Source organism: Crocodylus siamensis, chromosome 3 (assembly GCF_052110815.1).
Source record: "Crocodylus siamensis isolate JL-2025a chromosome 3, ASM5211081v1, whole genome shotgun sequence".
Taxonomy (NCBI): Eukaryota; Metazoa; Chordata; order Crocodylia; family Crocodylidae; genus Crocodylus; species Crocodylus siamensis.
Genome location: NC_143397.1, coordinates 173,657,684 through 173,674,970, shown reverse-complemented (window position 1 = coordinate 173,674,970; position 17,287 = coordinate 173,657,684). Strand labels below are relative to the sequence as shown.

The 17,287-nt window shown below is 41.6% G+C and overlaps 1 protein-coding gene across 4 annotated transcripts in view; it reads left to right on the top strand.

Annotated features, from left to right (window-relative positions):
* The window catches only part of ROCK1 (Rho associated coiled-coil containing protein kinase 1), a 148,123-nt gene that overhangs the window by 101,473 nt on the left and 29,363 nt on the right, over positions 1–17,287 (top strand). For all 4 annotated transcript variants that reach the window (XR_016441390.1, XM_090039774.1, XM_090039775.1 and 1 more), the window contains exons 16-23: positions 1,491–1,737; positions 3,739–3,845; positions 5,318–5,468; positions 10,686–10,846; positions 12,720–12,904; positions 13,588–13,657; positions 14,601–14,695; positions 17,025–17,190. Coding sequence is in view for 3 of the 4 variants with exons in the window: in XM_090039774.1 (XP_089895900.1) it covers positions 1,491–1,737; positions 3,739–3,845; positions 5,318–5,468; positions 10,686–10,846; positions 12,720–12,904; positions 13,588–13,657; positions 14,601–14,695; positions 17,025–17,190 (1,182 nt within the window). In the remaining variant the exon portion in view is untranslated. The remainder of the gene's footprint in view (positions 1–1,490; positions 1,738–3,738; positions 3,846–5,317; positions 5,469–10,685; positions 10,847–12,719; positions 12,905–13,587; positions 13,658–14,600; positions 14,696–17,024; positions 17,191–17,287) is intronic.

The following is a 17,287-nucleotide window of genomic DNA, read 5'->3' as shown; positions in this document are numbered from 1 at the left end:
CTAAAGTCCAGAAAGACTATGTCCACGGCTACCCCTGTGTCTAAGGATTTTGTGACCTGGTCAGAGAAGGCCACCAGTTTGGTCTGACAGGACCTGCCTCTACTGAACCTGTGTTGGTTGCCCCTAAGCATTATCTCCCCTGCTGACCCCTCGTGGACATGCGCCAAGATAATTATCTCAAAAAGCTTACCCAGGATCAAGGTAAGACTGACTGGCCTATAGTTTCCTGGGTCTTCCTTCCTCCCTTTTTTGAAAATGGGAACCACATTGGCCCTTTTTCAGTCCTCTGGCACCACGCCAGAGCACCATGAGTGTTTATAAAGCCAGGGGTCCCGCAATGACCTCAGCTAATTCCCTCAGCACTCTGGGGTGGAAATCATCAGGACCAGCTGATTTAAATGCTTCCAGTCCCTCCAGAAGTTTCTTGAGTAGGTCCTCACTGACTCTAGGCCTAGGTGTGCCTCCTCTGGGGCCCACGGGCATCCCGGTGGGGGGGGTGACTTAGTCCCTGCTCAGAAAAATGGAGGCAAAGGAATTGTTAAATAGGTTAGCGTTGTCATCTGGTGTGATGACCAGATTTCCTAGTGTGTCTTGCAGAGGCCCCATGTTACCTAGTACCTTCTTTTTACTTCCTTTGTATTTAAAAAAGGACTTCTCGCTGTCTTGTTGTCCTTGATCTGGACTTCAGCACAGTGCATACTATATATGATATTAATCCAAAGACAAAAGGGTCTCTGCCCCAGCCCCCAAAGGATCCATGTGTTAATGAGCTCCCACTTGCAACTGGGACTGGGTGTTCTTGTCACAAGTCCTGGGACCCACCAAAAATGTACATGCATATAAGACACGAAGCTGCTTGGTTCGGCTCTATCTCATGGAGCACAGAGCCACGTGAATCATATATGACAAGTGGAGGCGGGGGCAACAGAGCTTCTCATCTACACAGACATTCAGTGATATATGCTGGACACTTAAGGGTGGTGAAGAAACAGGACTCATTGTAAATGGAAATAAAGGCCAGAATGAAGAGGAAGTTGGAATGTTTTAAGTGTTGTGGCTCACCATGACTTGAAAGAGTCAATGCTGAGGAGGATAAATGCAATGGGTGCTATATCTGATTCAAAGGGGCTGCACTAAGCTTTGTGGTTGGTTCCCATCAGCATGCTTGCCCAATATGGGCCATGTGTTTTACAAGTATGCTCAGTTTGGGTTGTGTTCCATCAGCTTGATAGTTGGTTTCCATTAATGAGGACATGCTGCTTCTGGTAGCAATTAATGGTAGACAGTGTATTTAATATAGCATTTCCTATTTGTGAATATAAGACAAGCTGCTTTTCTCACCATGCTGATTGGGAGGGAAAATGTTCCTTATATTTGAGTTAATCTGGTATTTTTTTTATACTTGTTGTGATACTGGTTATGTGAATATAACAAACCTGACCTGTTGTTATACCTGGAATTGGGAGTCTTATTATTTTTACTCTTACTAGCTAGAAGAAGCCAATGATTTGCTGAGGACAGAATCAGATACAGCAGTAAGACTGAGAAAGAGCCATACAGAAATGAGCAAGTCTGTAAGCCAATTAGAATCGCTAAACAGAGAACTACAGGAGAGGTGCCGTGTTTTGGAGAGCACAAAATTGCAAGTGGAGAAGGATTATTATCAACTACAAGCAGCTTTGGAAGCAGAACGAAGGGACCGAAACCATGGATCTGAAAGGATAGGAGAGCTACAAGGTAATTGTTCTGTGCATATGTTGGGTTTGTTGTTTCTTCCTGAGTCTGATGCAATGTTTTATACTTACCTTATTATAGTGCACAGGCATGGCGCATATGGTAATTAAGCTATCAGAAGGGGGTTTAAATGGTTTATGGGCCTCTACGTAGAGATGAATTTGATGTATTGGAAGGCTTGTGACATGAAAGAATCACCAAGCATTTTTCATGGACAGCAGCTAAAGTCTTAAAAATGTATTTATCATAGGGGTGGGAAATTATTTCAGTTGGAAGGCTACTTTGGTGAGCTGTCGAGGGCCACAAGGATGGCCCTGTCCTTTGACAGGTGCCCTACCCCCGGTTGTCATCTTGGGACCAAAAAACCCATCCCTGACCTTAGCCACCAGAAGTCCCTCTCCTTGCCCTGGTATTCCTTTTGAGAGGAGGGGTTACCATTTTGAAAGGTTATTTTTAAAAATATTTTTGTCCTGATTTCTGCGTATTTGCATAGTGTATCTAGAGACAATTGCATCATAGCTCAAAATGCAGTCTTATTCTTGTTTGTTATGTGGGGGTGGTGATTGGGGAGTGGATGTGTATGGGGGTTGGGTGTAGGGTTTGTGGTTTGTGTGTGGGGGAGGGGTTGGGTCCCTGTACTTCCTTTCCCCGAGTGGGAGTCCCTTGCCTGGGGAGGGGGGCCTTACCTAGATTTCCACTCTGGGCTGGGAACAGCCACTCGGGGGCCAGGTAAAATCTTCTGCCAGGCAGAGGCTTCTTGTGTCTAGCATCCCCTAGCTTAGGGCTGGGAGCAGGTCAGGCCAGGCTGTGATGGGGGTTAGTTGCTTAGCAACCAGAGCCACACCTCTTGCCTGGAGGCACCAGCTTTCAGAAGGGCAGCCTAGGGCTAGGGATTACAAAAGGGCCTTGTGGGCCAGGTGGAATTGCCTGGCGGGCCAGCTCTGACCCACAGGCCATATTTTGCCTGCCCCTAATTTATTAGATGTTTAGGTTGCCTTTCTCAATGAAGGCTCAAGGCAGTAAGAGAAAAAAATTATAAAAGCAAGTAGGATAGCGTGAAGCTCCTGTGCACTTCTTTATAAAGTACATTGGAGCAAACTGCATTGTAAGAGCTGCATAGCTCTTTAGGCTTACAGGAAAGGGATTGTCTTTTCTGTAGTCCCTGAAGTGTATAAAACTGTGTGTTGCTGGTTCCTAGCCAATTTCTCATGGAATTTGCATGTACTCCTGTCAGCCTTTATCAAGCAGTTTTTTGACAAGATGATCATTGAAATCTGTAATGAAAAGTCATGTCCTATTTTACTTCAGAAATTCTATGATATTTTTATATTTAAGTAATCTCCCAGTCATGCAGCACTCCAAGTACAAATATTTATAGGTACACAGACTGTATGTCAGGTCAAAATTTTATAGGATCACAGGAAAGTAGGACTGGATTGGACCAACCCCATGATCAAGGGAAGATAATCACGGACTAAACCAACCCCTCCAAATTAAAGGTGGCACAGTGTCCTTCCAAAACAAGCCAGACTGGAGTCTAGAACCCAGGACCTTTTGGATTTAGGAGGCCTGCTATCTGACCATTGGGCTGTGATGCAGTTCTAGTAGTATTTAATACTGAACAACACAGACTTTCAAAGGTACAATGGTCCAAGTTTAAATTCTTCAGTTTAATACTATGTTAAAAAGCTGCACAGTAAAGCAGACTACTTCAGCCTTGATGCTGGAGTATATACCACAGAGAGAGTTAGCTATTATCAGTTATTCCAAGGAAAAATCTATCTTTTTTTTCCTCCCCTGGAGAAACTCTCCAATGCATACTTTTATTTATATGCGTCAGAAAATGTCTGTTGTACATTGAAGCAAAGTGTTTATTAATGGAAGGAAATGTTTGTATATTGGAGACTTTAAGAAAAGGAACAAAACAAGAACCTAAATGCCTTATATCTTGTCTTCAGTTCAGGCTTCTTAGCTAATATTAAACATATTTTTTTTTTATGCTAGCTCGGATTACATCTTTACAAGAAGAGGTCAAGCATCTTAAAAATAATCTTGAAAAAGTGGAAGCAGAAAGAAAACAGGCACAGGATATGCTTAATAATTCTGAAAAGGTAAAAGCTTACAATACGTGGTGATTTTTAAGAAAATACAGAAATTCAGTGGCTGTTGTCATATATTTTATAATCAGGAATTTGAGATTAACGTTGTAGCATTGATAAATCACAGCTTTTTCTTATTAAAAGCACTATGCAGATCAATCAGGTGTGTGAACTATGTGGTATTAAGTAATTTAAGAAAACTAACCTCATTCTGCCTATTGAGGTTCATGGGTCCTGCTGTAAGTCTTCAGCTTTGCTTGCAGTTTTGGCTTCAAATCTCCTATCTGTCAGTCTCCAGCACTGGTTCCATAACCCAGCTCTATGGCTAAAGAAGCAGTCATTTTTCATTCTGCCTAAACAGCTACAGGCTAGTTGCCCAAACTAGTCTACTGAGGCTCCTTATGATTTTTAAATATAAATATTCTGGTTTTTTTTCATCTACTATTAAAATGTTTAGCTTAATTTGATTTCTAACTTGGCTAGTTCTGTACTGATTCCTTTGGTTGGCTTCTAGGGCTGAGCCACTTGACTTTCAGTTCTTTCTTCTTTCTGAAATGAGGCAGCATTATGTGTCTGTGGTTGATCCCAGCAAGACAGATAGGCAGTCAAAGCAGACATATAGGAATTCTGCTCTTTTTGCACCTTTTTCCATATTGAATGCATGGATAGCAAGCATAACTGGACCTATGATCGTGGAAGTTCAACCATGCTCCTCAGGCCACCTATAGTAGGCTGGAGTGGCAGGATCCCTAGAAAGGACGCATCACCCATTTCTACCCTAGTTTTGGGGCTTAGATAAAATAAGGGGGAAATGTCAAGTGCCTTTACACTAGTAGTGCCCAATCTTTGGGCCGTATGGGTTGATGGAGTGGCATGGGGTCAGTTTGTGGGATGAATCCTGCATAGACTTAATGCATGTGTTGGTCCATGGTTGTGATCCAGTACTCTGGCCTGACCCCAGGTGGCTGGATCTGGCTCCCCACAAGTCCAGAAATCTGGTAGCTGGGGTGCAGCAAGGCTGGCACCACTCCCTTGCTGCCAAATTTCTAGATCCTTAGGAAGCCTCATGGGCCAGATCATTTGGGTTCTTCACAGGCCAGATGTGGCCTGTGGCTTGGGAGCTAGGCACTTGTGCTCAAAGACCTGCTGAGCTTGCTACATCAGTTACTGTTAGGAATTGTGGTTCCAACAGAAGATTTAATCCACCTTGATGGAGTTGCTCCAGGTTTACAGGTTATGCAAATCAGAGAAGAATCTGATTCCATTAGTCTTTATGGGGGTTTCTCCCATTCTCACAAATGCCTCTCGTTATCTGAACTACCAGCAAACACAGAGATGCTAACAGTAAATAATGCTTTTATTGAATAATGCATTCTACAGTCTATTGAAAATGAGATGTTTTATTACCTTCTGAGCTTGTAGAATGCAGATAAGATAAGGAGTTTCTTTTTAAATCTTATGAATGTTATTATGAAAACTTGCAGGAGAAAAATAACTTGGAAATAGATTTAAACTACAAGCTCAAAACATTACAAGAGCGGCTAGACCAGGAGGTAAATGAGCATAAAGTGACCAAAGCACGGTTAACTGACAAACATCAATCAATTGAAGAGGCAAAATCAGTTGCAATGTGTGGTAAGTGTTGTCTGTTAGTTTCACACAAAATATTGTACAGATTTATACCTTTTTTGAAATAGTAATTAAGGCTTCTAAGCCCCTGTTGATTTCAGTAGGAGTTAAATGCCTAAATAGAAGCCAGGGACATTTATACACATACTTTTTTGTCTCATGATGTGCTGGAGATCCACTGCTGTGGACCAGGCTCTTTATCAAGTCTGCGCCGCATGAGACCTGCGGTGAACTGCGCTGCGCTGTGTGCAGTTGTATAAGTGGCAAAATGCACATCAGCATGCAGTGCACTTTTGAGCTAAAGCACTTCCGATATATTTTAGTTCAAAAGTGTGTTGCCCCATTTGCTCAATGCTGACATGCATTTCACCACTTATACAACTGCAAACATCACAGCACCAGGAGCATTTCAAAGTACCCGGCGCTGCGGTGCTTGCATGTATAAAAATACCGTAGGTATCTAAGTTTCTTTTTAAATCCAGTTTGTTTATTTACTGTAATTCCACTAAAACACCAGTGTTTTTTACATGTGGTGTTCATTATGGAATAGCTTTTTAATCACTGGTATGAAGAAGATACATATGCATGTCAAAATCCAAAACCTAACATTATTTAAAGATCCTGGAGTAGTTGCATAACTTGTATATATTAGCATAAGTTCATTAGCATCAGTGTAGTGGGGATTTCATAGATTTCATAGACATTAGGGCTGGAAGGGACCTCGTGAGATCGAGTCCAGCCCCCTGCCCAAAGAGCAGGAAGTCAGCTGGGGTCATAGGATCCCAGCAAGATAAGCATCCAATTTACTCTTGAAGGTGTTCAATGTAGGTGCTTGAACCACCTCTGCTGGCAGACTGTTCCAGACCTTGGGGACTCGGACAGTAAAGAAATTCTTCCTTATGTCCAGCCTGAAACGGTCTTGCAGGAGTTTGTGACCGTTCGACCTCGTCATCCCTTGGGGCGCTCTGGTGAACAGACGTTCCCCCATATCCTGGTGGTCACCCCTGATAAACTTATAGGTGGCCATCAGATCACCCCTGAGCCTGTGCTTTTCCAGGCTACAGAGTCCCATGGCTCTCGGCCTGTCATCGTAAGATCTGTTTTCCTGACCTCTGATCATGCGCATGGCTCTCCTCTGGACTCTTTCAAGCTTCTCCACATCCTTTTTGAATTGTGGAGCCCAAAACTGGACGCAGTACTCCAGCTGCGGCCTCACCAAGGCCGAGTACAAGGGGAGAATGACGTCCCGGGATTTGCTCGAAGCATCTATGGATGCAAGCCAGCATTTTGGTCACTTTACTAGCCGCAGCATCGCATTGGAGGCTCATGTTCATCTTGTGGTCAATGATGACCCCCAAGACTTTTTCTTCTGTAGTGCTAACCAACGTACCACTGCCGAGCCTATAAGGGTGCTGCAGGTTTTTCCTCCCAAGGTGGAGAACCTTGCATTTTTTCAGTGTTAAACACCATGAGGTTCTCGTCTGCCCATTTGCTGAGCTTGTCCAGGTCAGCCTGGATCACCCGCCTATCTTCTGGCGTGGATGCTTTGCCCCAAAGTTTGGTGTCATCGGCGAACTTGGCCAGTCCACTCCTGACTCCAATGTCCACATCATTAATGAAGATGTTGAACAGGATGGGTCCCAGGACAGAGCCTTGAGGAACCCCACTGGTCACAGGGCACCATGATGAGTGACTGCCATCAATCACAACCCTCTGGGTCCGACCACGAAGCCAATTTCCCAGCCAGCGGATCGTGGTGGAGCCAAGGCCACAACTGGGCAGTTTGGCCAAAAGGTGATCATGGGATACCAGATCAAAAGCTTTTTTGAAGTCAAGATATATGATATCAATCTCTTCTCCCTTGTCCAGGTGATAGGTCACCTGGTCATAGAAGGAAATGAGATTGGTCAAACAAGACCTACCCGCAACAAACCCATGCTGGCTGTCCCTTAGAACGTTAGCCTGGGCCAGTCCCTCAAGGATGGCCTCCTTAATAAACTTTTCTAAGATCTTCCCCAGGATAGAAGTCAGGCTAATGGGCCTGTAGTTAGCCGGATCCACTCTCCTCCCTTTCTTGAAGATCGGCACCACATTGGCCTTCTTCCAGTCTTCGGGCACTACACCAGAGCGCCAGGAGTTTTCAAAGATCCATGCCAGGGGCTGGGCTATGACGCTCGCCAGCTCCTTGAGTACCCTGGGGTGCAGATTGTCAGGGCCAGCTGACTTGAAGGTATCCAGCTTCTCAAGGTGTTCCTTCACGAAGTCAGCATTGATGGAGGGTAGGGGATCTCCCTCACCCAGATTTCCCTGTCCCATAGCAGGCATGGGCATCCCGTGTGACTGATGAAAGACTGACGCAAAGTACCTATTTAATAGGTTGGCTTTTTCCTGGGCGTCAGTTGTCAGTTGCCCCATCTGGTTTAGCAGGGGTCCAACATTGCCCTTGCTTTTCCTCCAGCTCCCCACATATCTGAAAAAGGACTTTTTGTTGTCCTTGATGCCTGAAGCTAGTTGGAGTTCAGTTGCAGCCTTGGCTTTCCTGGTTTGGGATGTGTCCAGTGTACTCTAAATGTGAAAGTTGTGTACTATGTCTTTAAAACCTTCTTGCAAGTTATCACCCAAGATTTCTTCTCATCCAACCACTTCTTCTCCAAGTTGGAGGGCTTGTGTAAACGAATAAAATTTAACACCTTAAGATATTTTTTGCCATTCATTCTATCAAAGTATTATGCAATTAAATTTCTGATAGACTTTTGGCAATCCCTTGCTTTTGAAACAATACAAGAAATTCATGAAATATTTTGAGCACTAGTATTATAACAGTTAGTACAGTAACATAGTTGTCTGTAGGAAAGTATTAATCTTTTTAGTGTCTGTCATAAATATACAGCTAGTAGAGTTCTGTTTAATAATGTGTTAGGATGTGAAGATTAAAAGAATGAGTTATTTCTTTGGCATTCAAAGAAAACAGAATTGCAAACTTCTACTTAATTATGTCTACCCTAGTGGGTGTTCATGTTGGCAGAGATTCAGAAAAATCTAGGCAACCAAATCCTAGACTGGGTCCCTACTAAGTTGCCTTTTATCCCTTAACAAATCTACCATTGATTTGAATTCCAATATATAGCATGGTTTTCTAGCTCATGTTCATATACTAATACAGTTGAGTTTTGTTGATTGTATTCCTGTTTATTTTGGTTATAAGTTTTTAAAATAATTATAAGTTATTACAATAATTCTCACTTTTTGTTGTTAAGATTATTACAGTAAGGGGAAAAGCGTACATTAGATTTTAAGATTTTTAAAGAATTTTAACTCCTAAACTAAAGAGCTGTCTAGATACAATTTATCATTAGTAAAAATTCAAAATAGGGAAAATACAGTAAACTTTTCAGAAGACATGGAAAGAATCTGAACTTCTAAAGAGCACTTTAGTAGTACTGGTATCTTAGATGATGTTCATCCCTGATATGACTATACTGTAGTAAGTGAAGTTGCTCCAAGGGCTTATCTCTGGTCAGCAGTTGACTTCTGTAAAACAAGTATTTCCCCTGTGCAAGTCATCTTTCTGAACTAAAGCTTCACCATGGTACCTCAGCCGAATGAATTATTTTCTCTCCAACGTTCACTTTTGTCCATGCATGTATGCTGTTTTGAAATACTTACAAAGTTAATTGTGAATTGCTATGCTTCTTTCCATTCCTTTTATGTTATCGTGGAAATCAAAGTTCGTCTGTAGTCATATAGGGATATGTCTATAGCTACAGGGTGCTTGGCGTCAGTGCCAAGGAAGTAAGTCCTGATGACTTGGTCCTATTGTGTGTTCATCCACCCCAGTAATCAAATGAGTGAGTTGGTCCTAGGGGCAATCCTGGTACTATGATCAAAGCTTTTGTTTTTGGCATGCTCAAGAGTGGCAGTACGGAGTGCTTTATTTCCATAGTTTATATGTTTATGGTGGAACTTTTTGCTTCAACAAGACCCAGTACCCAGCAGCAAGACCGAGCACCTTGCTGTTGCATTGTAGACGTTAGGGGTGTGCAAAACAGGCCCTATTCAATTCGGATTCGGCCCGAATCGGGGACAGTGATTTGATTTGTTGATTTGGATCACTGTCCCCAATTCGATTCAGCCATATCCAAATCTGAAGATTCGATGCTGATTCGGAGAATCAGCAGTTCAGCCATAGACACAGCTTTAAATGTTTTTTCTACATACTTTGAAGTACCAGATGCGGCTTGTGAATGCTGCGATGCTGGGGCAGATGGAGTGTCCCATAGGAGTGTGGGGGGGACCCCCTTGTGTGCTTGGCAGCAAAACTGGAAGTGGACCGGAACTAGTTCCAGTCCACTTCTGGGTCCATTGGGGAGCATGCAGGGCCCTCCAGCTCAGCAGTCAGCCATGGGGGGGACCCTGGGTGCCCCCCTGACCCAGGAGGCACCAGCCAGCTGGGGGGGCGCAGGGGAGTCCCCCAGCGTGCTCCACGGCAGACCTGGAAGTGGATTGGAAGTGCTTCTGGTCCACTTCTGCATCTGTTAACAAGCGCGCTGGGTAGCCCCCCACGCTTCTGTGGGATATTCCATGTGTTCCGGCATTGCAGTGTTCATAAGCCGCCTGCTACCTAGAGGTATGTAGAAAAAACATTTAAAGCTGTGTCTGTGTCTGAATTGCTGAATCTTTCCAAATCAATTCGGAGGGTTTAAAGGGTTGTCTGATTCGATTCAGATTTGGAGATTTGGCCACTGGAGAATTGGGCCGAATCTCCACTGAATCAAATCAGGGACCGAAGCTATACACAGCCCTAGTAGACATGCATCTAGAGTGTGTGTTTCAAGACCTTGTAATTTTTTTGTTTTTTATTTCATTTTTCTTTAACTAATAATAAACCGTATGCTGTGTATGTGTTTCTATTATAAAATATATGTATTTTTAAAAAGTGCTTCACTTGTATGAAGAAAAGGTTTGTATAAAGACAAATTTTTTGCTTTACGTGTTTGCTGCAATAGTCCTATACGTTTTATTCAGTAACGGACTAGGGATACTTTCTGCAACAGACTGTGAAGTAACTTCAAGAGCTCAACCTAAGGGAGCTACTCAAAAATCGAATAATGGAATCATGGATGAAATATTAAGGTAGTTAAGAGTGCAGTTAAGCAAGTCTGCTCATACAGCTGTTGTATTTGTGCTTCTTTGCACTGTCAATTGTTTTTGTTTCCTATCCAGAAATGGAAAAAAAAGTCAAGGAAGAGAGGGCCGCAAGAGAGAAAGCAGAGAATCGAATAGTTCAGATTGAAAAACAATGTTCCATGCTGGACTTTGACCTGAAGCAGTCTCAGCAGAAGCTGGAACATCTTATTGAACAAAAGGAGAGACTAGAGGATGAAGTAAGTTTAACATAATACATTATGGACAAACATCTTTTCTATGGAAAGGGAAAAGTTAAAGAATCTTAATTAAGTTACAAATAAAGACCTGAATCCAATTAGGTCAAAGCTTATGTAACATCAATATTAGTTATATCTAGGGCTCTACTTAATTAGTTTCGTGACTTTTGCGGAAAACACGAAAAAGGGCTGTCTCCACGATCACTGAAAAAAATGCAATTGGCTGTGATTTCCCAGGAAATCAAGCAAAAAAAATTAATAAAAATAAAATGCTTGCTCCCCAGCACCAGGGGTGGGGCCGCATAAAGGGCAGGACAGCCAGCAGTCAAGGGGTCAGCTGCCCCCTCGTTCCCCCTCCCCCAGGGCCTCTGCCAGTCGATGCCAAGGGGCAGGGCCTTTCCATCAGTCAGCACCGAGAGGTGCATTGCTATGAAATGTCCATGAAACTGGCTCTTTGGGTTGTGACCAAGCTATGAAAATTGCCTTCTCTCACTGTGTGTTAGGCAGGTCCCTAGTTGTATCCAGCAACCGTCCACTTAAATGTGAAGTGTAAGTGTAAATCCTAGTAAGCTAAATTACACACACACCTTCTTGGATCCTGGATAGCAGCTCTGTCTGGTCTGTTTTCCCCGTAAATCATGAATGACAAACTCTCCTGGTCTCCTGCACCGGATGCAGGTGTAGTGGCAGGGCAGGCAGTGGGGAGAGCAGTGGCAGGGAGCTGCAGGGGTCAGCATTGCTGCCATTCACCACCACCTCTGACATGTATCCCCAGTAGGGCTCCATACTCCAGATTTTGACTGTGGGCCCTACTCCCAAATCTCCAGCCCTTCCAGGAGTCCCACAGGCCACATGTTTGATGCCCTTTCTTAAAATAAATAAGAGCACTGATAGTGCACTGCCATTTGGCATAAAATGGAGTCCTAGGCATTATAGATATGCTATAAATAATACTGCAGGATTAAGATGGATTTTAGCTGCAAGCATATTTTTTGCATCATCAGAATCAATAGTTGCAAAATCAAGCTTACATAGTAAAATAGATGTTTAACTTTCTTTGTTTTAACTACATGACATAATGGTACTAGTTCAGCTTGTTGTTGCAACCTGACTTTTCTATATCTCTTGTGTGTTTGAGCCCTTATTTTAGTGTTATTAATGCAATTTTTGCATTTCATTTTTTCACTTTGTAAAAATAAAAACAGTTGGATTTGAGTTTAAATTGTGGTGTATTTAAACTTTAACTTCCAGTTTTAAAACAAGCAAAATACACTGGATTATGGAATCTGATCGTTCAGAATGTCCAAAAGAGTTTTGATAATGTCAGCTGAAAGCATTTTCATATTGGTGTTTTTTAAGAGTCTCATCTCATTCTTTTGGATTAAAATGGGAAGGATGGATCCAAAGAATGGGTGCCTGCAGTTAAATTTTTTACACAACCTGTAGACACCAAAGCTTTTAAAGAGTGGAAAGACACAAACTTTTAAAGCTTAAAATCCATAGAAAAGAAGGATAACTTTACAGCAAACCTTTTGGAACTCTTCCATTGTCATCTCTAATGTGAAGTAGCTAGGAAAAGGTCAAGTGTTTAAAATATGGATAAAATTATTGGCCAGATACAGGAAAGCTCTTGAGAGGTCATATGAACCCTCAGATACAATCCACATGGAAAGCTGTTTTCTTAATGAGATTAACATGTCCAAGAAATGTAAGAGACTCTTTGGAACATTTATTTGCATGTACTATTTAATTTGTAAACCTGCAAAATGGTAATGCTTGACATAATCTGTACGTGAAATGCTTTTAACAAAATCCAGGAAAATATATGTTTAAATATTCTTAACGTTAAAAAGGAATTGTCAAACTATATTAGGTTAAGAATCTAACACTTCAGCTGGAGCAAGAGGCAAATAAACGAGTTCTGGCACAAAATGACTTGAAGATGCAAGCTTCTGAGGCAGACAACTTGAAGAGTTCTGAGAAGCAGCTGAAACAGGAGATCAATACATTGCTGGAAACAAAGAGATTATTGGAATTTGAGTTGGCTCAACTTGCTAAGTAAGTGAAAATGTGAAGTAATACATGAGTATGACACAGCAGAATTTTTCTGTATATTGCATGTCACTGTCCATACAACAAAAATACTTTGAGGTGTGGACATTTTTTTCCCTAAGTGAGTGTACAGCATTAGATTATTTTTATTTTGAGTTATAGGTTCTTGCCTGGTCCTTTTGTGCCCAAACTTTTCCGAACTCGTATATCTGGCACTTGGCTTCTTTCTGGAACATCTGGAGTGTGTGTTCTAAGAACTATTATTTGGGGATTAGATTTTGGGTAGTGCATTGGAAGACTACTGCTGAATACATTTTCCCTCATTAAATCACTGTGTTTTTCTTTATAACTTCTTTAGACTAACAGTAAACAGCATTGTTCTTCCAACATGAGAATCGTTTTTTATTGTGCCTTGGCCACGCTGTCCTACCACCGAAGACAGGAATCAAATTCCTTTCAGAGCACTGCTCATTACTCACTAGGGATTGCCATCCCTTAGGACTGCCATCATGGTAGCCTATACGGCATGTTTTAAATCACAATTGTAGAACAAGGCAAACCATTGATCTTCATGAATTATGTCATTTTAAAAACACTATAAAAACAAATTATTGGTGCAACCTGGCAAGTGCTTTTACATGTTTATATGGTTTTTAGATTGTTTTATTTACTTTTCTTCTTCCTTGAAGGCAATATAGAGGAAATGAAGGTCAGATGCGGGAACTTCAGGATCAACTTGAAGCTGAACAGTATTTTTCGGTAAGGTTCATGATTAACTTTTAAAACAGTGGAAGATTATTATATTAAATAACTTACTGACACTGTGCTTCATTAGTTTGGCATCATTCAGTAATATGCATAAATATATTCAAACATAAAAATATATAAGCTAACATGAAAATACTTTGATTACTGTATGGCAACAAACCTAATTAAAATGTTAACAAACCAGGTATAGTGTTTGGTTCCTCTGGGCAATGAAGTACCATGTGCCTTTTTATATTATATACATAAAACATCCAATTTGCAAGTACAGAATAATGCATCTCCCCTTCTTCCAAATCTTCCAAAAGCTGCTTCATATAAATTGGTTTAAAGCAAGCAAGTCTGTTTAGATCAGAGGTCAGGCAACCCCTGGTATGCATGCCAAAGTGTGGCACATGAAGGCATTTTACTTGACATGCATGCCTTGGGGTGGCTGGTGGGGAAGAGGCTGGGGCTGCAGTGCCACAAAGATAGGGGCCCCTCATGGCTCCCCTGTCACCATGGCTCTCCCATCATCTGCCTCTGGCAATGCCAATATCTTACAAGTCCCAGGTTGCAAGTGTTTTTGGCATTGCCCAAAAATGTTGCCGACCCCTACATTAGATTATGATAAAGCTAGCCTACATTAAGTTATAAAGACTCGAATGAGTAATAAATATAAGATTTATTTTAGGTTTACCGTTGTGGGGATTTCATCTGAGTACCTTGAAGCCTAAATTAAGGGCAAGGATTCCGTTGCTTCTGTGTTTGTTACAAAAAGGTAGTGTCTGAGAGGTAGATGGAGCAGTAAAAAGAAAAGTAAAAAAAAAAAATGAGACTATATTAATCACCATGAATGGAAGTGGTATTAGCATATCATCAGCATAACCATTCTCAAGCTGCTTGTATATGAGAAACTTGTAAAGGTGGATTTGACTTTTTCTTATTTCTATTACAGACACTTTACAAAACTCAGGTTAAGGAGCTTAAAGAAGAAATTGAGGAAAAGAATAAAGAAACTCAAAGGAAAATACAGGAATTGCAAAATGAAAAGTATGTCCTTTCTAAATCTTTGAACAGAAATATGTTTACCTATATGCTACCTGTCTTTGAAGTGCTGAAATCAAAATTAAAAATATTTTTTCTTGCCCTATGGTTGAAAAATGCTTGCTTATGAAAAATGTAACAGGCATTGAAAATGTCCCCATATACTTTATAAGATGAGGAAGACATTGGGTAGTACTTATTTGCTCACAACAGATGATGGAATCGGAACTTTTGTTTTTATTTATTTTCTTGGACCAATTTTGGGAGATGAGGAATTACAATTTCTTGGACTCTAGAAATATTGAAAAACATGTCTTTGTAAGGCATCCATACTTTTTTTGGGGAGGGTGGGGGGAAGGGAAGAGGTGGGAGGTGTGCTATTGACTTGATAATTGCATTTGTTTTTTAAAACCAATAAAACAGTCTTGGGAAAATATATAATCAAAATAATATTTCACTTGGAAGCTGATCTTAAAAATGCTACAATCTTCTTTTGACAGTTCAGAATTCACCATATCCATGTTACATTTTTATTTCAGAAAGATCTTTTTAGTGCTTTGTACTCAGCACAATGCCACCATTTTACTTGTCAAATTTGGCCTTTGTTTTGCTTCAGCAGGCATCAGTAGTGCAAAACAGTTGAAAACGAGTGGAAGACAGTTTATTGTTGATTTTGGTGGGAGGAAAAGGAATGAGATGAGCCCTCTACACTGTTAAATATGGTGAAAGGGGGAATATTATTCTCTGTCAGGTACACAGCAAGAGCTATTGTGAGTTTCTAACTCTAAGATGGGGGAAGGGAGGAACCAACTCCTTCACCCTTGTTGGCCTTCCTCTTTCTCTTTTTCATTACCATTTTTGTCATCCTGAGGGAGCAGTTAGTTCTGCACCTGCCTCTTTAGAAGATTTCCATGTTCATTGCATACATTTTTAATTAAATAATACAGGTGAGCTATAATTTTCGCTCTTTTGACTGGAGAAAAAGGATAGAGCAGTTTTTCTCTTTCAAAGAATTTAGAAAGACCGCAATTATGGATTTTTATTTGAAATCTCTGGGTTCATCTTACAAATCATGGTGGCACACTTAACAGTACTATCATTGTATGGCATGCCATGGCACTCTGGGAAAGGAGCTCAGAGCATCCCAAGGTGCCACAGCATACTGGCTGAAAATCACTGGTCTACTGTTTGATCATATATCCTAGAGACTCATCTGTATTGCAGCTACAGTAAGTAATCAGGACTCAATTGCAGCACAGTTATCCTTGTATTGTTAAAGGACACTTTATTTTGCTGTACAGGCAAGACCTTCACAATGAGTTGATACTTTCAGAAGTTTTGAAATGGCTGTCACCTGGCTTGGGGAAAATAGTAATACTATGCTTTAACTGTATTGGACCAACTATAATACAATCTGTGCCCAAAACAGTTTACAGAAAGTCCTTGTATAATTTCTCTCCACCCGCCCCCACAAAGACTTCAGGCTGGTGAACAATGGATGAAAGCAGTGTCATAGCACTTAAACAGTTATAATACCTTGAAAAAGGTTTCAGACTTGGTTACAGTTGGTTGTAACTTGTGTGCTAGGTCCTAATAGTCCCATAACTCCATTGGAGTTGCTTAAACTCACCACCCCGCCCCTGCTGCAAGTGGGTAAAGCAGTGAGAGAGGGCAGGTGGTGGGCGGTCAAGTGACTTGTCTCCTGCTTTCTACCACCTGCCTCTGTTTATTCTCCAGCAGGGCTCTGGCCCTGCTCCAGCCTGGGGCTTGAAGCATGTGATTACTCTGGGTCCAGCCTGACCACACAGCTGTTGTGGAGGTGGCCACTCTGGCTTGGTCCTAGAGTTGGACTCCTGGCCAGAGCTGCTGCCGCCACTGTTACCAAGTTGGGCTGGGGCTGGAATAATCATGTGCATTTGTAGAATTGGAGAGAAGGTGGTGCTGGGGCAGAGGCTGTGGGATATGAGACAGAGGCAACAGTGGGGTAGGCAGTGGCTGTGTCTGTAACTTTGACCCTGAGCCTGGGTTGGAGCCACTGCTGCCACCTTCCCCCAACTCTTCCTCTGCCACCCATTGTACTTAAATCCAAGATGAGGGGCTCCTCCCTAAGTCAAGTGGGAGGGGGGGTATACCTGGGGGGGGAACTCATCTTGAATTTGAGTAAATAAAGTATATAAAAAAAATTATAGTTGGTGAGTCTTTAGTTTCCTTGTTCCTTATTCCTTTAAAGGGGATTTTTTTAAAATAAATGATTTGTTAAAAAGTATAGTCTGGACTTGCCTTCAGTTGCTAAGTGTTTTTGCACTGTAAATGTGATCTTAACATTCTGTTATAGAGAAACTCTGGCTGCACAGCTGGATCTGGCTGAAACCAAAGCTGAGTCAGAACAGTTGGCTCGAGCTCTCTTGGAAGAACAGTATTTTGAACTTACTCAGGAGAGCAAGAAAGCAGCATCAAGACATAGACAAGAAATTATTGATAAGGATGGCATTATAAGTCGAGTAAGTAACTTTGATGTAAACACATTCTTCAATTAAAAAAAATAAAAACTAACAATTTGGTTCTTCAGTTTAGTAGAGAAGTCCTCCTTTTACAGGA